The sequence below is a fragment of the Quercus suber genome, unplaced genomic scaffold (genome assembly GCF_002906115.3).
Source record: "Quercus suber isolate HL8 unplaced genomic scaffold, Cork oak 2.0 scaffold_571, whole genome shotgun sequence".
In the NCBI taxonomy this organism is placed as follows: Eukaryota; Viridiplantae; Streptophyta; class Magnoliopsida; order Fagales; family Fagaceae; genus Quercus; species Quercus suber.
In genome coordinates, this window is record NW_027070016.1 from 135,192 (window position 1) to 158,656 (window position 23,465).

The 23,465-nt window shown below is 32.1% G+C and overlaps 2 protein-coding genes across 2 annotated transcripts; one reads left to right on the forward strand and one right to left on the reverse strand.

Moving 5' to 3' along the window:
- Positions 1-4,224: 4,224 nt before the first annotated feature.
- Positions 4,225-5,234, forward strand: LOC111996210 (abscisic acid receptor PYL2). Its single transcript, XM_024028164.2, has one exon. It carries the CDS (start codon positions 4,393-4,395, stop codon positions 4,993-4,995), a length of 603 nt encoding a protein of 200 aa, XP_023883932.1. The 5' UTR covers positions 4,225-4,392; the 3' UTR covers positions 4,996-5,234.
- A 13,589-nt stretch (positions 5,235-18,823) lies between these two features.
- LOC111996204 (inorganic pyrophosphatase 1) lies at positions 18,824-20,869 on the reverse strand. Its single transcript, XM_024028157.2, has 4 exons — positions 20,551-20,869; positions 20,201-20,322; positions 19,896-20,097; positions 18,824-19,384 (listed from the first exon to the last, which is right to left on the reverse strand). Exons 1-4 carry the CDS (start codon positions 20,686-20,688, stop codon positions 19,031-19,033), a joined length of 816 nt encoding a protein of 271 aa, XP_023883925.2. The 5' UTR covers positions 20,689-20,869; the 3' UTR covers positions 18,824-19,030.
- Between the last annotated feature and the right edge of the window lie 2,596 nt (positions 20,870-23,465).

Below are 23,465 nucleotides of genomic sequence, written 5' to 3' on the forward strand. Positions count from 1 at the left end.
AAGAAGATGTTGAAGAAGAAAAATCGTAGAAGAAGAAAGAAGGAGATGAAGAAAGAAGAAAGTAGAAAGAAGAAGGAGAAAAAGAAAGAGAGAGAGTGTTCAGAGAAGTGATGTGTGCTAAGGTGGTGGGGCTGCATATGGGTAAGGGAAAAAAAAAAAGTGAAAAAGTAATATTTTAATAAAAGAGAGTGTATTATAGATAATCTGATGCAGGTGTTTTTGCAAATTGATTATGTAAAATAGAAAAAATAGGGTTTTATTGTAAAATAGAAGGAAACTTTTACATCTATTGATGCAGTTGCTCTTACAATGGTCCATGATCCAATTTTAGTACCTTGCCACAGGGGTTAGTAGGGATGGTAAAGCAATACTCACTCTTGAAGATGGTATAGATGTTGAGGGAAATGATGAGTACTAAATTCTATATATATTTAAGGTGATAATTGATCTCACTCAAAAGAATTTATTGTTGGGACAAAAACATTTTTATTTTCAGAATACAATAATTAAAGTCACCAATTTTTTCAAAAAAAAAAAAAAAAAAAAAAAAAGAGGAAGTCATCAGTTACAAACAACAATTAAAAAAATAACTTCAATGCACCCGGATTATGATCCAATTAATCTTAAATCTTAACTTATTTAAATAAAATAAATAGTTAAATTATGGTTTTTCACATAACATTTATATTGGCTTTATTCCATGACAAAAAATGTTGTAATTTCATTAATTTTATTTTTAAAATTTTGTGAGATTTAATTGTAATAGGTTTAATATTAAGTTGATAAAAATTGCTCAAGACAGTTGATCTCGCGACTTGGCTCGCGATTGGCTAGGGACTCAGCACCACAAAAGGCCATGTGAGGAGCACATATGGAAGTTCAAGAGTCAACATATCTCGCGAGTAACTCGCAACTTGCCCAACTCGTGAGATGCACTGACAGCTGAGATTTAAGTATGACTCTTATACACTTCACCCGTACTATATGCACCCTCATTACCCACAAAATTGTTCAGAAGAAAACCCTAGAGAGGCTTCTATAGTACCCACCATTTTAGAGAGAGCTACTCATCTTCAAGAGAGAATTTTTGTAGTCTCTTTTTCTCCCCTCTTCCATTGTTATACTTCGAGAGGATATTTGTATTCAAATACAATCCGTACATATTCAGAGTGTAAAGAGTGTTTTGGAGCTTGGGAAGAATTGGGTATTTGCCAAAATAAGACGGTGACACTTGGCAGTGCAATCGGGCGGTATTGTGGGATCTAGGAAACTAGTGAAGATAAGACTCCGAGAAGTTCGTTGGTAGCTAGAGCTTGGAGAGTTCAAGTACTTTGGATAGATTAGGCTAGGAGGGTCTTTTAGATATTCTTGTACTCTAACTTATTCATTAGTGGATCATTTCAATTTAGAGGGCCGCAAAGTGGTTTTTTGCTGAGTTCTTTAGTTTTCTCTTCAATAACACATTACTGTGTTATCTTGGGTTTGCTACTCTTTTACCCACTACTCTTTGCATTTTAGCATTACACTTATTTTTTCATTCATGCAATTGTTGAGTGATTTGATTGATTAATTTGCTAATCACATATATTCCACGTTAAGTGTGCTAAGCATAAAATTAATCAAGCCAAAATTAAAATTGAGAATCTAAACAGCTCTAGTAGTTTGTAATATTAAGTCAAAAATCACAATCTTGCATCACTAGTGTATGTGCCATGTGTCCAAGTGCCACATTCGCCCATGTTCTAGTGCCACATATTCATAGAGTTTTTTTTTAAATGTATGTATTATTTTATGTACCTATTGATATCTTTGTAAACTTTTTACATGGACCTGACTTTATTTTTGGTTTTAAAAAACCCACTTCCTTCAACTTCCATATCAGAATCTACACATTGATCCATTATAGTTTAACAAATAAGCACTGTTGCGTAGACTGGGAACTAGTCAGACAGGTGAAAGATAATATATTGGTGCAACTTTTAGAAGTCGCCAATAAATTAAGGAGCTCCACAATAATATAAAAGAGTTACAATAATGGAATATACGTTCACTGGGTATGATTTACTCACTTCAGCAAAAAGCCAAAGACCAAACAACAATCTTGCAGATAGAATATATATATTCTAGGTCAAATTGGGGATATGTTTAACATTAATTCTAACAAGTTCACAATTTGAAACGCTGGTGTGCTCAAAGTAATTAAAATATTAATTGAAAAAATTGTTAAAAAGCAAGAGACCCTCTTGGGTGGGAGGCTAATGGCTGTGAGAAACTACAAATCCCAGACTTTTGGGAGCATAAAATACTTTACTAAACAGAAGGAAAAAGATTGGTGAAAATATATATATATATATATATATATATATATATATATTTGTACATAAACCGATCATAGGAAGAAACTATCCTCTTGCAATTGCAATTGGTGGGGGCTGCCACATTCACTTTTATAAACATTTTGTATGATTTTTTTTTTTCTTCTTATAATTCAATTGTTAAAATATGTTAGGAAAGAATTTGAACCCTAGTTCAAATTGTAAAAGAGATTGAGTATTGTCGCCGAGTTACAAAATTTTTGACATATTTTGTATGATTTTATTTTTTAATGCTGAAAACAACAAATGATAGAATAAGGTAACCATTAAATTAAAATGAAGATTATTGGACTTAGCAAAAGAAAAAAAAAATTAGATTAATATTGGTTATGTGCATATTAATTTGTTGATAGAAATAATATACAAATTTGCATTCCGCTAAACTGAGAAAAAAAAGAGGGTGGGAGTGAAGGCACTAGCAGTCTACCAATTAGTGTTAAATAAAATAACACAAGTTGTTCATAGGATTGTACGTAATGGACCGTGGAGAAAAAATAATGTAAAATACAAAAAGTCAACATAGAGGCTGATTAAAATAAATTAATTAAAGGTTTGTACGTCTTGATTACGTTTAAACTTTAATCTCTTATAAACCACTTGCATATATAATGGAAGCGCTTTTTTTTTCTTTTTTTCTTTTTTTAATATGTCAACTTGCACGTTCCAGCGTTTACGCATTTCTTTCAATGCCTTTCACTATAGATCTTCATCTTGCAAGAAGAAATATAATTTATAAGTTTGGTTTTAATAAAATAATTAAGCAAATTATTTTTCTTGTTGAGTGAATTCAAATCTCAATTTTGCTTCATGTCTCCATCGTTGTTTAATTATAAACTTCCTTTCCAAGAAAATGATGAAAATGATTTGGTAGAGTTAGTTGTATATGAGCTAGGGAAATTACTTGAGAGTTCACCTAAATACCATATCCTCTTTACTTTTTTTTTTTTTTTTTTGAGAAGGATATCCTCTTTACTTGAGAGTTCATCATTACTAAATAGTAAATCTTTAAATGTGTTGCCTAAAATTTCCCAAATGCTTTTAGAGGCAGTAAAGCATAATGGACAATTTAGCACTAAAGGATCACTTTTTCTCACCAATCCATAAATAAGTTTTACTGATTTCAGGAAAATACAAGTTTGTTGCATCAGCAAAACACTATCGCTCACCAATACAACTTGAATGAATTAAATGCATAATTGCGGTCCCAATTGTGAATATGAGATTCTTGGAAGATAAAGAAAAAGGAAAATTTGGGTTACCAAATGGCATTAATTATAACGATTTAATTGTTAAGTGTATAATTGAGTAAAAAATATACGGACCTAGGGCATTCTTTCATAATTGTTAAGATGATATAGCTAGTTATATGATTTGTTTTGAGGAAAATAATTAAAATATAACATGTCAAGGGGACAAAGAGGATATGAGTTTGAGAGTTTTGCATTAGAAAATGCCAAAATGGGACTATAGGATTTAAAATAACAATTTCAGGCTTACTTTAATTCATATTTAAAGCTTTTATATCTTTTAGAGATAGCTTAGAATGAAATATATGCTACATCTCGAACATAAGGAAGGTCAGAGAAATTTTTGAAAATACAAATCTTTCCTCTAAGTAATAATTAATATTATTCTCACCAAGTAATATTTCATTCCGTCCCTTCAAAGGATGAGAGTGGTCGAAAATTTATGCTTGAAAAGCAAAGGTTTTGGAGAGTAGAGGACTACATATACACTGCTTAATCCTTATATATAATAGTTGAATATACATTTTTTTTAATTAATTTGTTATTAAAAAATTAGAAAATAATAATAATAATAATAAGCTTAAGCCCCCACCAAGTATGAAATGTGAATTTCCAAGTTTCCAACACTCAAAATAAGAGAATAATTCCCTTATCACCTCCTCCATTCTTTTCCATTCTTTCCTCCTCCTCCTTTTCCCAAAACCAATTATAAACCTTTCCACTTGCACTTCACTTCTCTCCTAGCTAAGCATACAACAGCAATTACACCCATGAATCTTAATCAAACTTCCCCACATAGCCTCACAGATGAAGAATTCTCAAAGCTCCAACCCATCATCAAAACCCATCACACATTTGAACCTTTCCCTAACACATGTACTTCTCTCTTAACACAACACATAGAAGCCCCAGCTAGCATAACATGGCCCTTTGTACGTGATTTTGGGAACCCCCAAAAGTACAAGCACTTCATCAAAAGCTGTACTATGGTTGGTGATGGAGAAGTAGGAAGTATAAGAGATGTTAGGGTTATTTCAGGTCTACCAGCTTCAACAAGCACAGAGAGATTAGAAGTTCTGGATGATGAGAAGCTTATTTTGAGCTTTACTGTTGTTGGGGGTGAACATAGGTTACATAATTATCGGTCCGTTACATCGGTGAATGAGATTATTAACAAGGAAGGAAGGGTTTATACAATAGTTTTGGAATCTTATATTGTGGAAATACCTGCGGGGAACACTGCTGAGGATACCAAGCTGTTTGCTGACACAGTTGTGAAATTGAACCTTCAAAAGCTTAAGGATTTAGCTATGGCTTCTTGGAACATCATGAAAGACCCTCCTCATCAACCAAGATATGGTGATCAACAGTAATGGCAATGTGGTGCACATGGCTCAACTCTCGAGTAGGTTCATTACGATGGACTTATCTTGTAGCGTGGCGTGGGTACGTTGCTAATACTTGTTTATTTTGCAAGTTGGAATATATAAATTTTTTTTTTCTTTTTTTGTTGTTGGGTCATATATATATATTGCAAGTTGGACTGGCTTGTATATACATTTTGATTCAGAGGGGGATAAAATAAATGCATTTGAATATATATATATATATATATATGAATTTAAAGAAATCCTTAAATGTTTTTTTTTTTCAAAAAATAAAAAGATGCACAAGAGGGGGATAAAATAAATGCATTTGAATATATATATATATATATATATGAATTTAAAGAAATCCTTAAATGTTTTTTTTTTTCAAAAAATAAAAAGATGCACTAATTTATGAGATTCGACCAAACACAAATAGCAAGTATATTATTGATATCTTTTTTTTTTTTTTTGCTAAGTACAATTATATTAATATCTTTCTAGTTTCTAGAATCATAATGCATGAAAGTCAACCTTTCCAGGGTAATTTATCTTATTTAAATTATTCGAGCCGTACTATCTTGATTTCTATTATATTATTTCATTGTCTGACCATATCCTTATAGTCTATTGCATTTCATTTGATTGGCTATCATGATCAAGTACGAGGACAATAATTTTTACCTTTATTTATAATATTTTCAGTAATAAGTTTTTAGTTTCATTTAAATAAGCAGTATCTAAATAGATCATAAATGTTTATTTTCTATAACTAAAAAAGGTTAGGCCTACATTTGGATTATTATTATTATTTTCCCGTACTAAGGGTTTGTTTAAGATCCGCTTATTTTGCTGAAAGTACTATAGATAAATATAAATGTTAGTTGAAATAATATAGCCACTCATAAATAGTATTAAAAAGTGCAGTAAGATTCATGAATAGTAGTAAAAATAAGCTGAATAGTAAAATAAATTGATAAAAAATAAGCTAGTCAAATAAACACTAAGTACTAACTTCTTTATTTATGTATAATTTTTGGAAGTTTTTTTTTTTTTTTAATAGAAAAAGTATTAATTGTACTTGTACCAACTTTCAATAAATAAGTAAATAGACATTTCAACAAAAAACTAATTTAAACTCACATCTAATCGAAGAAAAGAGAAATCAATATGCATGATTACTCTCATTTTATTCTAGGCAAAAATGGGTTTTTGCCCATTTTACTCAAAAGATGTCGCAAAATGCCTATGTTTTAAAATTATCTAGTAAAATAGCCTTGTTTTGAAACTCGATTTTCTAAAAATCAAGTTATAGGCAATCAAGCTTAAAAAAAAAAAAAAATTATGAAACTCGAGTTCCATGTGAATTTTTCCAAATAACTCGATTTTCTAAAAATCGAGTTTCAAAATAGAGACATTTTGCTAGATAGTTTTAAAACAGAAGCATTTTGCTACATCTTTTGGGTAAAATGGGCAAATGCCCATTTTGGCCTTTTATTCTATTTTGTATAGCATTCATAAATTGCAAACATTATGATAGGTTTAAAGTACGATCAAGTACATATATTTAATTTTTAACTTATACAGACATGACTGATTGTTTCTTATTATTATTTTTCGACTTTTTCTTTGGGGGATCGATCACACAATATTACCGGCAGCTCAAGACTTAGCTACTTTGCTACATTTTTATATATCTACATGATTGATTGTCCGACTTCCCCACATATTTATTTACTCATATTTTCCCCCCCTGAGTTGATGTTTGCCAAATCCAAATAAAAGAAAAATATTTGCCAAATCATAGTATTTTGTTGGTTACTTTTCAATCCCTGTTTATTTTTCCTTTTGTTGAGATTTTGGTTCTACCATTGAGCGGTGGGGCGGTTTGAGTTCTAGTTATACCTTTTAGAATAGTTCATGAAAATATTTGGAGCTATCTAATTAATTATGACTGGTTTTTTTTTTTTTTTTTTTTTTGGGATAATCTGATAGGTACAATAGTAGGGAGAAAGTTTGAATCATGGTTCTCTTTTTATCTTTGTTATAAAGGAGAGTAGATTATGTCACTATTTTCAGGACTCTTGACTATATTAGGGTTAATTAGGGATTTAGCACTTGTGATTTTAAGTTTTATTCATTTTTAGGGACTTCTATTTTAGCTAAATAAAAGTGAAAATAAAAAACAAAGTCACATATGTACGTAGAAATATATCAAATTTTTTTAAAGCAAAAAAAAAAAAAAAAAAAAAAGATCTGACTTTTTAAAACAAAATTATGAAATGCATAAAATTTTGCTTAGTCGTTCTTTTGAGATAATTATTAAATTTTGTAAAATTTTGAGATCCACAAGAAAAAAAGAGAGTAGAAAATAAGCATCTATAAGAAATTGATTTGTGTCTTTTGCCCCTTTCTTTTTACGGGCTACAATGAATCCAAACCCAAGAAAAGCCCAAGCTACATGGGCCTTCAAGGGAGAAAAGCCTGAACCAAGACACGAGCCAACACAGCCCCAGTACCAAGAGGGAAAACCATGAGGGCTTTCGCAAAAAATGCTTGAAGCCTAGGAAAGAACTTAATTTGACAAAACAAAAGAAGCCCAACAAAGTACCCAATGGCTTCAAGTCAACCTCAAAGAGAGTGTTGAGTGACCCAATCAGTAGCCCAACCTGCAAAGGAGCCTAGTTTGGAAAAGATTTGAAAAGAAACCTTTCAAACTATTTTTATATCTTTTAACTTTTTATTGTGCGTCGATTTTAAAAATTTAACTATAAGGTTACATGTTCTTATTATATTGTTTATACTTGTAAAATTAAGATCAAAGATCGATAATTATGTTATTAATTAAATGTTTGAATTTTAAGTTTTTTGTAATATAGAGTTATGCATAAAAATAAATTTATTAATCAAAAAGTAAATAATATTCGATTTGAACTAAATTTGACATGCTTGTTAATAACATAAAAAAAATGCACTCCAATGATTAAAATTTTCAAAATTCACATCTAATAAAAAAAATATAGAAAGAGTTTGTAGAGTTTTTCTTCAAAATTCTATAGGGTGTAAGCTTTGGAAAAAAGGGAGGGGGAAATGAACAAATGTTGAATTTTTTGCTGCGACTTTTAGGTGTTGCGTTTGTAGGGAAATCATACACTCCAAAAGAATGAAAGCAAATCTACCACAAGGTGCATGCCATGTCCATTCCCACACCCTTGGACTGATTGCTCACTAAATTGGCCCCATCACCATTTATTACACTCAACCATTTATCTACCAGAACTAATCAAAAGTTCATAGCCTAATGACCTTGGGATTCTAGCTAGCTCTCTAGAACACAATAAGAACCCACCAAAAAGAGCTTGACTTGGATCGAAGATGATCCCTTTGCAAATTTATCAAAATCACTCCTTCAAACAAAAAGCTTAGCAACATCCAAATTCCTTAGAGCCCTTTGACATGCACCATTCAACATTTCCTCTCTCACTCTAACCTCACTCACCCATGGGTTTTCACTTGAAACCTACCACCATTTAGCGGGATACAAGTACAACAAGAGAGCTGTTTTTTGAATTGTGAGGTCCCTCTTTGTGACAAGTCCTTAAACCAAGCCCAACAGGGTGTCGTGGGCTTGTTGACAGGACAGGAATCTTTGGGCGAGCTGAATCCATTCACCAATAATAAGAATCTGTAAAATTGGGCAATTGTACCGAGCCGTACGCAAGCTGCAAATAACACAGAAAAAAAAAAAAGCACTGGGAAGGCCTATACTTTAGTGAAGAAACGATGGAACTGTTAAGAGTTTTATAATAAAGAAGGANTATTAAAATTTTCAAAATTCACATCTAATAAAAAAAATATAGAAAGAGTTTGTAGAGTTTTTCTTCAAAATTCTATAGGGTGTAAGCTTTGGAAAAAAGGGAGGGAAATGAACAAATGTTGAATTTTTTGCTGCGACTTTTAGGTGTTGCGTTTGTAGGGAAATCATACACTCCAAAAGAATGAAAGCAAATCTACCACAAGGTGCATGCCATGTCCATTCCCACACCCTTGGACTGATTGCTCACTAAATTGGCCCCATCACCATTTATTACACTCAACCATTTATCTACCAGAACTAATCAAAAGTTCATAGCCTAATGACCTTGGGATTCTAGCTAGCTCTCTAGAACACAATAAGAACCCACCAAAAAGAGCTTGACTTGGATCGAAGATGATCCCTTTGCAAATTTATCAAAATCACTCCTTCAAACAAAAAGCTTAGCAACATCTCAAATTCCTTAGAGCCCTTTGACATGCACCATTCAACATTTCCTCTCTCACTCTAACCTCACTCACCCATGGGTTTTCACTTGAAACCTACCACCATTTAGCGGGATACAAGTACAACAAGAGAGCTGTTTTTGGAATTGTGAGGTCCCTCTTTGTGACAAGTCCTTAAACCCAAGCCCAACAGGGTGTCGTGGGCTTGTTGACAGGACAGGAATCTTTGGGCGAGCTAGAATCCATTCACCAATAATAAGAATCTGTAAAATTGGGCAATTGTACCGAGCCGTACGCAAGCTGCAAATAACACAGAAAAAAAAAAAAGCACTGGGAAGGCCTATACTTTAGTGAAGAAACGATGGAACTGTTAAGAGTTTTATAATAAAGAAGGATGAAGATATCAATAAGTGCAAATCATCAATAAACTTTTTATTAATGAAGTTAGTGTTCTCATTATACAAAAGAAAACAAGCTTTTCAATGAGCAAGAATGATCTCAAGGCTGCAAAGCTCCCCGGACCTCTAAGTTTATAGTCTTGAGAGAAAGGTGCCAAGGAAACCTAAGACTTGTAAAATTTGAACCCCAGGTTTAGCATAGGAAAAATTCTCAAGTTTTTTTTTATCCGCACTTTTTCTCTTTCTTGTTGCTTTGCCTTCCACATGTTCAAGATGGCTTCCTTTTATAGTGAAACTTGAAGGGTATGAATTTACCATTTTCTCCCCAGATCCTCGGCTCTTCTAACTCCATCGTGTCGTTTATTATAATATGTTGTTACTTGTATTTTGAGCTTTGATGTTTATCAGTTTATGTGCAGGCTAGTGGTGGCAGAATAAGATCAAAGGCCCATTTTTTAAGAGTACTAAATTTGAGTCCCCCTTTTTGAAAGGCCCAAACCGATTGTTGTCCAAACCAACTGTAACATGTGTCTGGGGCATAAACTAAGAAAGAGAAGGGACCTCACATAAACTTACGTGACAAAAATATAAATCAATGGATCCAACATTTGTAGGTTCCATTTAAGGTATTTTCTTTTCAATTTTAAATAACATTTTAAGATTTATACAGTCATATTTACTATTTTTAAGTAGTACATTTTAAGATCCAAAAATTGATTGATGTTTTGGTCTAATAATAAAGAGTACAATCATCAGAAGTGAACATCATAGGTTGATACTCTATTAAAAAAAAAATAGTACATTTTTAATTAGATATTTTGTGCTATTAAAAATACTATGGTTATGAAAGAGTTTGAAAATTTCTTGGATTTTAGAGTTTAGGGATATTTCTAGGGCTTTTTAGCATACGTAAATAAATAAATATGAAAGTACACTATGATCAATGTTAGACTTAAAGCTAATCGAATAGATTTTTTTATAAATTATTTTTAACAAAAAGTCTCCTAAAAAAGGATTTATTATTATTATTTTTTCTCTCACTTCTCCCATCACCCATCAGATTCTCTCTTCCCTCTTATTCTCTTCTGTCTCTATCTCAACTTTAATTCCAGCAAAATTTTGCAAATTTATCAACAAATTCAGCAAATCCATACAAATCATAAAATTCATCAAATATAGATCTCAAAATCAGCACACCCATTTACAAATCCTCAAATATAGATCTCAAACTCAGAAACCCATATACAAATCCATATGAATCATCAAACTCAAAGCAACCACGGCAATAATAAAAATAATAAATGAATAAAGTTGATTATTTAACTAAAATGATGTGTATAATAAATTGATTGATATGGGTGTTTTTGAAAAGTGATTATGTAAAATAGAAAAGTAGCTTCTTATGCTAAAATAGATAGAAAGTTTTAGACAAACTGATGCAAATGTTTTTACGATTCTGTGAGTAGTAGAGGAAAAATGGTGGATTTATATGATAATGAGACAGATAGCTAATCACAATCTATCATTTAGGACAGTTGTGATAAAGTGTATGTAAAAGTATGTGATATTAGCATTATTGAATTATCATAGGGGTGGACCCTCATGGCACTCATCCTAGTGTTAAAGAGTGGTTGCATATATTAGATACAAAAAAAAAATACCATATTCATTAAGCCATCGTTTTTCAAATAAGTCTAGTGACACAATTTTTCCAAAGTTATTGATGTGACAATAAAAATGATATCAAGTGTAAGTTTATATGAAAGTAATGTTGCTTCAAATACAACCTACAACCTTAAAAAATTAGCTAACAAAATTATGAAAAATATTGTGTCTCTATATATAATCTATCATTATTAGATTCCCAAGGTATAGATAAAAGGATCCATTGCGCATGTAATTGGAACCAGGCTTCCTATGTTGGTACATCAAAATTGGACAGTATTCAATTACACATTGAATAATGGCAATGCGCAAGTATGATGATGTTTTCAACTAGAAATCAAGCTTTTCTCCCTTCAGGGCATTCTAATTACTAATAGGGTAAGGTTTGGGTCCAGTGTCTAGTTGCATTAGACACATTAAGATTATAATACATATTCACTTTTAAATATATGTCACTATCTTAATAGGTTCAGTGCACTATATGGACAGGACCTAAGTCTCACCCTTACCAATATGCCATTTGGTCAATCGAAACGTAATAGAAAGTAGAAACCAAAATATTGGTGGATTCTGCTTTTGAATTTTGATATTGCTATTATTATTATTATTATTTTGTCTTTTGGCTGAAGATATTGCTATTATTTAACAATTGACGCATGCGAGTTATTTCTGGGCCATATAAGTGCAAAATGTTTCGATTATTAGCACTAAAAGTTTAATTGTCACGTTCGTACATCTCCAACAACGCCCACAATACTTTAAAACAGGATGCAACAAAAGCAAAAGGTGAAAAAATATGTCTTCCACAGGCAATAGATATTTGATAGCATTTTTAATCAAAGATTTACACTTCTGGGTCCTAATAATAGCTGTACATGTTGTTGTCATATCACGTTTGTAAAGCACTTTCATGAGTGAGATCACGTGACTATCATGTATCTAGGGCGGCGCCACCCTAAGGTCATATTAGTCCTAGGACTATACTAAACTTAAAAAAAATTTATATATAATAATTTAAAATTTTATATTTGTTTATCCTTCAAAAAAAAAAAATTGCGAGCACCCTAAGTTTCTTTTATACCAATAAAATTAAATTCTACTTCATAATTTATTCTACATTAAGTGGATGAATGATTGTTTGGTTGTATACATTGAAAGAGATGTAGTTTGTAGCATTGATAATGAAACTATCATGCAACGATTTCAAAATATGAAAATGCATAAAAGACAATTGTAAACTTTATATATTTGTGTATTTTTTAATTGTTGTTGTTGTCAATATATGAATTTTTCTTTTTATTAAATTGTATAATTTATACTTCTGAAGGAATATCCTGAGAAAATTTCCTAGAACCGCCACTGTATGTAACAAGGTCGACGAGATGCAACAAAAGAAATCAATGATTAATGAAAATGGCTGACTCCACTGCATTTCACTTAACAAATTTTGGCCTAACACTATTATTATTAAAGATTTACAATATCACCTTCACATGAGTCTATTATTAACGCCGTTATTATTAGCACTAGTCACATTATGCTAAAATAGCAATGGTGTATCTATAAAATCTATAGATTGATTTCTAAATTCAATGTGTTTTCAAGGAGTGCAGGTTTCATAAGGTAAGATCTTTTCCATGCTAAGTGTGAGACCCATTCATGTGAGTATTTTTTTACATATAAATCTCTGACATTAAATCCTTTTTCGGTAAGGTCATGGTAATGTTAGGTGTTTTGTGTAAGAGCACTCCAAAAAGTTATGGTAATAAATGTTTGAGCAGTGCCACACACATTCAATTTATGTTTCATTCAAGATGAAGATTACGTGAAGCATCGCATTTGTCATAATTTTTTTGCCTTGCACTATTGAAGGAGGGATCATAGTCACCACTAACCACTCACAACGAAGGAATGTGAGTTGCAGATCAAGCAGAACCACTAACCAAGCCTATTCATGGAATGGATTAGAAAATGGTGTTAGCTATAGAAGAGTTACTTTCCTCCGACATGTATATATGCAGTCTAATAATGTACCTTATCCCCATTTTCTTGTACAAAAGATACAACAAAGTGGGACAATAAACAATCCTAATCAACGAGGAAAAAAAAAGGTTCAATAATGTAAAGATGGCTTCCTTTTATAGTGAAACTTGAAGGGTATGAATTTACCATTTTCTCCCCAGATCCTCGGCTCTTCTAACTCCATCGTGTCGTTTATTATAATATGTTGTTACTTGTATTTTGAGCTTTGATGTTTATCAGTTTATGTGCAGGCTAGTGGTGGCAGAATAAGATCAAAGGCCCGTTTTGTAAGAGTACTAAATTTGAGTCCCCCTTTTTGAAAGGCCCAAACCGATTGTTGTCCAAACCAACTGTAACATGTGTCTGGGGCATAAACTAAGAAAGAGAAGGGACCTCACATAAACTTACGTGACAAAAATATAAATAAATGGATCCAACATTTGAAGGTTCCATTTAAGGTATTTTCTTTTCAATTTTAAATAACATTTTAAGATTTATACAGTCATATTTACTATTTTTAAGTAGTACATTTTAAGATTCAAAAATTGATTGGTGTTTTGGTCTAATAATAAAGAGTACAATCATCAGAAGTGAACACCATAGGTTGATACTCTATTAAAAAAAAAAATAGTAAATTTTTAATTGGACATTTTGTGCTATTAAAAATACTATGGTTATGAAAGAGTTTGAAAATTTCTTGGATTTTAGAGTTTATGGATATTTCTAGGGCTTTTTAGCATACGTAAATAAATAAATATGAAAGTACACTATGATCAATGTTAGACTTAAAGCTAATCGAATAGATTTTTTTATAAATTATTTTTAACAAAAAGTCTCCTAAAAAAGGATTTATTATTATTATTTTTTCTCTGACTTCTCCCATCACCCATCAGATTCTCTCTTCCCTCTTATTCTCTTCCGTCTCTATCTCAACTTTAATTCCAGCAAAATTTTGCAAATTTATCAACAAATTCAGCAAATCTATACAAATCATAAAATTCATCAAATATAGATCTCAAAATCAGCACACCCATTTAGAAATCCTCAAATATAGATCTCAAACTCAGAAACCCATATACAAATCCAAATGAATCATCAAACTCAAAGCAACCGCGGCAATAATAAAAATAATAAATGAATAAAGTTGATTATTTAACTAAAATGATGTGTATAATAAATTGATTGATATGGGTGTTTTTGAAAAATGATTATGTAAAATAGAAAAGTAGCTTCTTATGCTAAAATAGACAAAAAGTTTTAGACAAACTGATGCAAATATTTTTACGATCTTGTGAGTGGTAGAGAAAAAATGGTGGATTTATATGATAATGAGACAGATAGCTAATCACAATCTATCATATAGGACAATTGTGATAAAGTGTATGTAAAAGTATGTGATATTAGCATTATTGAATTATCATAGGGGGTGGACCCTCATGGCACTCATTCTAGTGTTAAAGAGTGATTGCATATATTAGATACACAAAAAAATAACATATTCATTAAGCCATCGTTTTTCAAATAAGTCTAGTGACACAATTTTTCCAAAGTTATTGATGTGACAATAAAAATGATATCAAGTGTAAGTTTATATGAAAGCAAGGTTGCTTCAAATACAACCTACAACCTTAAAAAATTAGCTAACAAAATTATGAAAAATACTGTGTCTCTATATATAATCTATCATTATTAGATTCCCAAGGTATAGATAAAAGGATCCATTGCGCATGTAATTGGAACCAGGCTTCCTATGTTGGTACATCAAAATTGGACAGTATTCAATTACACATTGAATAATGGCAATGCACAAGTATGATGATGTTTTCAACTAGAAACCAGGCTTTTCTCCCTTCAGGGCGTTCTGATTACTAATAGGGTAAGGTTTGGTTCCAGTGTCTAGTTGTATTAGACACATTAAGATTATAATACATATTCACTTTTGAATATATGTCACTATCTTAATAGGTTCAGTGCACTACATGGACTGGACTTAAGCCTCACCCTTACCAATATGCCATTTGGTCAATCGAAACATCCTAGAAAGTAGAAACCAAAATATTGGTGGATTCTGCTTTTGAATTTTGATATTGCTATTATTATTATTATTATTATTATTATTTTGTCTTTTGGCTGAAGATATTGCTATTATTTAACAAGTGTCGCATGCGAGTTATTTCTGGGCCATATAAGTGCAAAATGTTTCGATTATTAGCACTAAAAGGTTAATTGTCACGTTCGTACATCTCCAACAACGCCCACAATACTTTAAGACAGGATGCAACAAAAGCAAAAGGTGAAAAAATATATCTTCCACAGGCAATAGATATTTGATAGCATTTTTAATCAGAGATTTACACTGCTGGGTCCTAATAATAGCTGTACATGTTGTTGTCATATCACATTTGTAAAGCACTTTCATGAGGGAGATCGTGACTATCATGTAACTAGGGGCGGCGCCACCCTAAGGTCATATTAGCCCTAGGACTATCCTGATCTTAAAAAAAATTTATATATAATAACTTAAAATTTTATATTTGTCTATTCTTCAAAAAAAAAATTTGTGAGCACTCTCAGTTTCTTTTATACCAATAAAATTAAATTTTGCTTCATAATTTATTCTACATTCAGTAGATGAATGATTGCTTGGTTGTATACATTGAAAGAGATGTAGTTTATAGCATTGATAATGAGACTATCATGCAACGATTTCAAAATATGAAAATGCATAGAAGACAATTGTAAACTTTATGTATTTGCGTGTTTTTTAATTGCTGTTGTTGTCAATATATGAATTTTTCTTTTTATTAAAGTGTATAATTTATGCTTCTTAAGGAATATCCTGAGAAAATTTCCTAGAATTGCCACTGTATGTAACAAGATCGACGAGATGCAACAAAAGAAATAAATGATTAATGAAAATGGCTGACTCCACTGCATTTCACTTAACAAATTTTGGCCTAACACTATTATTATTAAAGATTTACAAAATCACCTTCACATGAGTCTATTATTAACGCCGTTATTATTAGCACTAGTCACATTATGCTAAAATAGCAATGGTGTATATATAAAATCTATAGATTGATTTCTAAATTCAATGTGTTTTCAAGGAGTGCAGGTTTCATAAGGTAAGATCTTTTCCATGCTAAGTGTGAGACCCATTCATATGAGTATTTTTTTTACATATAAATCTCTGACATTAAATCCTTTTTCGGTAAGGTCATGGTAATGTTAGGTGTTTTGTGTAAGAGCACTCCAAAAAGTTATGGTAATAAATGTTTGAGCAATGCCACACACATTCAATTTATGTTTCACTCAAGATGAAGATTAGGTGAAGAATCGCATTTGTCATAATTTTTTTGCCTTGCACTATTGAAGGAGGGATCATAGTCACCACTAACCACTCACAACGAAGGAATGTGAGTTGCAGATCAAGCAGAACCACTAACCAAGCCTATTCATGGAATGGATTAGAAAATGGTGTTAGCTATAGAAGAGTTACTTTCCTCCGACATGTATATATGCAGTCTAATAATGTACCTTATCCCCATTTTCTTGTACAAAAGATACAACAAAGTGGGACAATAAACAATCCTAATCAACGAGGAAAAAAAAGGTTCAATAATGTTAAAGGAAAAGAAAAGAAGATGACAAATTAACAGTGGAGTCCTAGAGGTTTGAACTTTGAAGGCTCAACTCTTATGAAGAATGAGTTGAAACTGAAACCACATGCTTTATTGAAGGAAAGTGCTAAATATAAAAAAGAATTGAAAATTTTCTTTTCAAAGTGACGGATAGGTGACTGGAGGATGGAATTGAAAGCATACAAATTACATTTCTCTTTTTGTAATACAGGGAGTAGTTACTATTAGGGGGTGGCAATTGGCTGGGTTAGATAGCTTTTGAGTTGGAAACATAAACACCCATTAACCATTTATGACTCATTTAATTATATTACCTAATAGGTCTTTACCCATGTTTAATTGGATTAGGTCAAGACTTATCCAAATTAAGTGGCTAATGAGTGAGTTAATGGATTTGGGTAAAATTTGCCGATTGATGGTTTTTTATTTTTTATTTTTTTTATTATTTTTTTTTATGGGGGTTCCAATCAGTTTAATTGATAAAGCTTCTAATAGTTGAATAAGCGATTTGATATTTAATTCTTGTCTACACCAGAAACTGATTGATGTATTGGTTTGATGATCGAACGTACGCCATAAATTGAAATTCTAAAAAAAAATTAAAAAAAAAAAAGGTTACCATCACTCTAGATTTTTTATTTTTCCCCTTTGTTTTTTTTGTCTTTTCCCCTTGCTATTATTCCCATCAACCTTTTCCCCCATTTATTCTTGAAGGTGGCTTTTTTTTTTTTTTTTTGGATAAACAGTTGAAGGTGGCTTAGATTCTAAGATAAGATTGATGCTAATCCCTCCAATTATGGATTTCCTTAGTGCGTCTGAGACAATCAATTTGTTTCCGCAAACACCAGCGAGAATCAAGAAATATTATGCGAATTAAAGAAAGACAATATCTATGTTTTATTTTTGATACCTTTGGTTAACACCTAGAACCTTGGTACTAGCTTGTACAAGCTATATATGCACAGCAACAAGGAAACAAGAAAATTGCAATTTTGTCAGCAAAACGAATACTTTAACCAAATATCTGATAGATTGAGGTTGTCTTAAGATATAGTGAGTAGCTAGCACACATAGAATCGTCTGTAACTTGCAATCTACTGAAAATTAACTGGTGTAAAGAATTGATAGCAATTTAACAACCATTAATACTAGGATCATATATTTTAAGTGTTGGCAAATTCCGTGTCAAAGATTTTGTTGTAATTGCAAAAAGATTTTCGTTTGGGTTTACAAGAAGAAAAAACAAAAGATGATGAAAGTCGAAATTGTTGATCTGTGAAAAGAGACGATTAGTGCATTCTGTTGCTAACAAGATCTGGAGGCTCAAGCATATGTACATTGCTTAACTGGAGGTCTAGTAAGTCAATATGGATTCCATTGAAGAGTTTTTATCCCTTAGTGCTGCTCTTTGAGTTTGCTATTTAATTTGGATTAATCAATCATTTGGGCTCAAGTTAATTTGGATTCAAATTGATAGCAAGCTGTTCTAAGGGTCTAAAAGTTAACTTTCAATTAGGTCCATGACCTCTATAAGCTTAAGGCTTTTGTAGATGAAACCCCAAATTGGAAAGTTCTTTTCCTGGGCAATGGCATCAGATTCCAACATTCTGCCATCTTTAGCGATCCTTCCCAAAATATGCTCCAAATCATGCTGTTCCCAACTTTTCGCTTTTTTTTTTTTTTTAATGTACCAAGATACCATTTTTTTTTTTTTTTTTTTTTTTTCTTAATGTACCAAGATACCATGAATGATGCTGCAACATGTCTCATACAATGTTTTTGGAATATCAAGTTGTGTGCACATTATCATGATGCTACTACATGTCTCATGTATGTGTGCACAAGTTGATGCAAATTGGAACTTATGTATATTGAACAGTACTTGTGCAATCTACATAAAAGAGAACATCACAAAGTTACAAGCTTCTTCTTCTTCTTCCTATTTTTTTTTTTTTTTTCCAAGACAGAAAAGAAATTCCTGTCAAAGTTTTTGTCAGATCATTTTTAAGATTTGGCATTTGCCAAAATTCAAACTACTTCTAGCTATAGCTACTATTGCTGAACTCGGAGAGCTTGAGGCATGGCCTCATGAGCAGAAACAGCAATGGTCTGCAATTTGCAATCAGGGGAAATAAATTGAGCATTTGCTTCAATGGAGATTTTGTTGATAAGGCCTAGCAGAATTTCCCCAAGGTCTTCCCCATCTATCCACTCATGGATTTCTGCCTTAACAAGCAACCTGTTTTCACAAATTAGATCCCACAATGGGTAATTCTTCCTTGGCATCACATAGTCTCCATCTCCAAGTTTCAAGCTTGGGCAGTAATCTCCTTTACCATCCCCAAGATAGATGAACTTTCTCTTACCCTCCACAGTCTCAGCTTGGATTCTTTCAATTACTAGCCCCTAGTGTCACACAAAACCCAATTAGCCAAAATTCAGAAAAATATAAATTTATAACTCACAAACATAGACAACCACAGTCAATGGCTAGAGAAATTTTTACATCATAATACTATTAGTGGGGTCACAAAGAAAACTAAAACCTGTTCCAATACTATTGGAATTTATGCAGTAGCTTTTTCCCTAGCACAAACCACGTGGATATCAACAATGATAACACTTACAGAAAATTAGAGGCTCCCTATACCATTATGTATTATAATATTAGATTATTCTAGAGAAGGTTAGAACCGTGACGGCATGACATGGTTTAATTTCAACAACTTTCTCATCTTGGTCAAAAAATTGGTCTTTTAGTCACAAATTATATAATACAATCTTATTCTTTTTTAATCCTCTATCAAAAGATTAAAATTGTACTTCCCCAAAGTTACATATTCTCTATAAAAAAATTATATTATCCTACTTACTTTTGCAACAATCGAGAATGAAAGGTAGTAATAAGTTAATATACCTTGCACATGTTTGGAGGGCAGTTACTGCAACCATGGGGAGATGTGTGGAAATCATGGTAGGGGAAGATCCTTAGCTTTCCTTCTTCATCCACAAAGCCTGGGTTTGTGTTGATCTCTGAAAAGTAGTCTCTCAAACCAAGATGATTCAAAATGGTCTCAATGAAAAACAGGTTTGCATCGCTTACAACCCTCAATTCACACCTGAAAATGAATTCCATGCCACCATTTTATTTCACTTTGCTAAAAAGAAAAACTTTACAATATATGGAAAAGAGCAAAGAAAGAGGGAGATATTTATATGTACCCTAAAGCATGAGCTGCTTTAATGGCAGGGACAATTCTGGGATGTATAGGTGTCCTTTTAAGAATTTCTACAACATCCTCAATGGTTTTTCCTTGTGCATGGAGCTCCTTCATCATCCTATCCTGTAAATTTTTTTTACCAAAACAAGAAAATCAGTTTTCTTTTCTCACCCAAAAAAAAAAAAAAAAAAACCTCAAAACAAAGTCACATCCATGCGGAAGAACAAAAATCAAAAACGTTAATTTACGTAAGCACGATGACACGTAAATCAAACATAAATAAAAATTGTGAATTTAATCATTATTCTTAAAAGAAAACATGTAAAAATAAAAAAGAAATGAAGGACATACCATAAGAGAGTTCCATGGCATGGTGGGAAGAAGCTGATTGAACAAGTCAGTGGCACCCAACTCGTCCACAACCCAATTGTCACTATCACAATCGATGATAGTCTTGTCAAAGTCGAAAACCACAACTATTCCTGCCATTGTTTTGCTAAAAAAGAATGCAGAAAAAACTCGATGAATCAGAACAGGAACACTCTTGTAGAACGCTTTGGGTCTTCTTCCTAGTACCAAATGCAAATGTTTGTGTGAGAACTGAAACCTATGGAAAAGGGTATTTATAGTGAAAAAGAATTGGATTCCAAAGGAATATTACGTGAATATTATTAGAGTTTCTGGTAAGTTGGAGAGGCTATAGGCATAGAGGTGCATATAGTTTTTTTTTTTTTTCCTTCCAAGTATATGTCTATTTCCAAGACCCCACTATTAAAAGTGGCCCATAATGGTTTACACGTTGATCTAGATGACTTTAACAAGTTTTGGAGAATCAAATGGTGAAGAGGGGTGTGAATTTGTTTGCAAAAAATTAGGTGCATCGATGAGGGAAATAAGCGGGAATAAGCGAATATTCGAAGGGAATTGAATTCACTTTACAGCCACCTATGAAACCCACTTAACACCAGCAGTGAGAATATTCTGGGTATGGTCCGGCTTCCCTTTTTTGTGTGGCTGCTAAGATTGGTTTTGTCACACTCCACGTTTTCATTAGCAGCCATGTAACATAACTTCTATTAATTAATATACGATTCATTTTTTGGAAGGAATTCAAATTCAATTCCAACCCCTACTTCATGCTTTCACATTTATCATTTTATCTTTCAAGAAATACTACATAGTATATTCTTCCTAACACATTCAGAACAAATTTTAAGTAATAGATTATTTTTTATGGTTAATAGTAGATTCAAATAAAAATATTAATGTATGTTTACGATTCATTTTTTTTTTTTTTTTTGCAAATTATAGAAGGAATTTGAATTCAATTCAAACCTCTACTTCATGCTTTTACATATTCACAACATTTTTACAATAAATTTTAAGTAAAAATTTGTTTTTGGCTTGTAATTATAGGCAAAAAAGTAATATCAATAATTGATTCAAATTAAAATCATTAATGTATGATTATGATTCATTTTTGTTCTTTGTTTTCCTTTTCTTCTTTTTTTCTTTTTTTTTTTTTTGTGCAAATTTTGGAAGGAATTCAAATCCAATTCCATCCTCTACTTCATGATTTCACATTTTATCCATCACATTACTGCTTTCGTTTCTTTGTTATGCAAACAAAAACTCTTCAATCAAAATGGTCTTATATATACTATTAGTCTATTAGTTAGACGTCCGAAAATGTAATTTATATTTTTTTTAGGATTTATTATTTATCAATAGCTGTGGTTAAAATGTGACCACTTACATAGGATTGTTTTTTGTTTGCATCTTTTGCAAATTACAGAAGAAATTCAAATTCAATTCCAACCTCTTGTTCATGTTGTCACTTCTTACCCATCACATTACTGCTTGTTTCTTTGTTACGCAACAAAAGCTCCTCAATCAGGAATATTCAGATAAATTAGCTAAACCTCTAAAAATATAATTTTTGTATTTTTGTTTATGAAATTTATCAATTGTTGTGGTTCAGATGTGAGCACTTACCACTTACAAAGGATAAAGACGAATTGACTACATGTTTCATTTATTTTAATTTTATGTTTAAGGTATTTTTCTTTTTCCCTTTTTTAAATCAAGAATGATACATAAACTATATATATACACACACTAACCTATAATTTGTCAATTTTTCATCATTAATTAATTTGATTTTAATCTTGACAAAACATAAAATAAGCACAAAGCGAATTGTATTCCAATTAAATATAAGTGTGTGTAATGTGTGTTTGTGTGTGTGTATATATATATATTATATTATATCATATATTATTATATAATAAAAGTTAAGCTTAGAAGCTGTGGTTGCGCTAAATGGCTAATCTTACTAATTAGTAAATTAACTATATATATATATATATATATTGTGGGGCCAGAAAACCGGGTAGTCTCGACCCACTTCAACCCAGGCCCAAATGGCCCACGCCGATGATGCATGATGGGTCCGAGGATGACCCTATCCTCGGTCGTCCGAGACCTCGGTACGAAGAAAGGCAAGCTCTGGGCGAACTGTCACCTCGGCATTGAATACGTTCACCTAACCCCTCTGGCCGCATTAATGGGGATGTAACCCCTTGACAGGGTGACATCGATCAGGATGAACCACTTGAGCACGGATATGACCTTTGATGGGATAGGCTGTCAAGAGGAAGGCCAATAGATGATCAACAGGAGGAAGAAGACGGGGATATATAAGAAATGTGAGCAAAATGTAAAGGGAGGGGTTTTTTGGGATGAGGGGGAAGAGAAAACCTCCTCGGCCAGGGGCCGAGGAGCATCCCCCAATTGTAAATTGTTCTAAGTATTTTTCAAATAAAAGAAAAGAGTTCATGCTTCGTGAACGCCGGCCAGCGCCTAAACCTTCGATCCACTCTCTACAAATTCATTGTTCTGGGTTCACTGGGCCTTTAACCCATATCCTTTGTGCTTGGGCAACAAAAACTGACCCTACAATTAGCGCCGTCTGTGGGGAGGATTAGTGCGCTCGCCGGCGCAACAGGCCATCGTTCTAAGTAATCGTTCTATGGAAGATTGGTGGTGATGCAAAAAAAAAAAAAGAAAAAAAAAAAGAAAAAGAAAGGAGAACTACCAAACAAACATTGCAGAAAGATAAAAGTTCGAGACAGAAGATTTAACAGCAAAGAAAGGAAGCTTGATATTATTTCATAAAAAGAAAAGTACAAAATACAATTAGAGGCTCAGGCAGGTGTGTTTTAAAACTATTCCTACAAGCTAGTTCTACAATCAGAGGCCCAGAC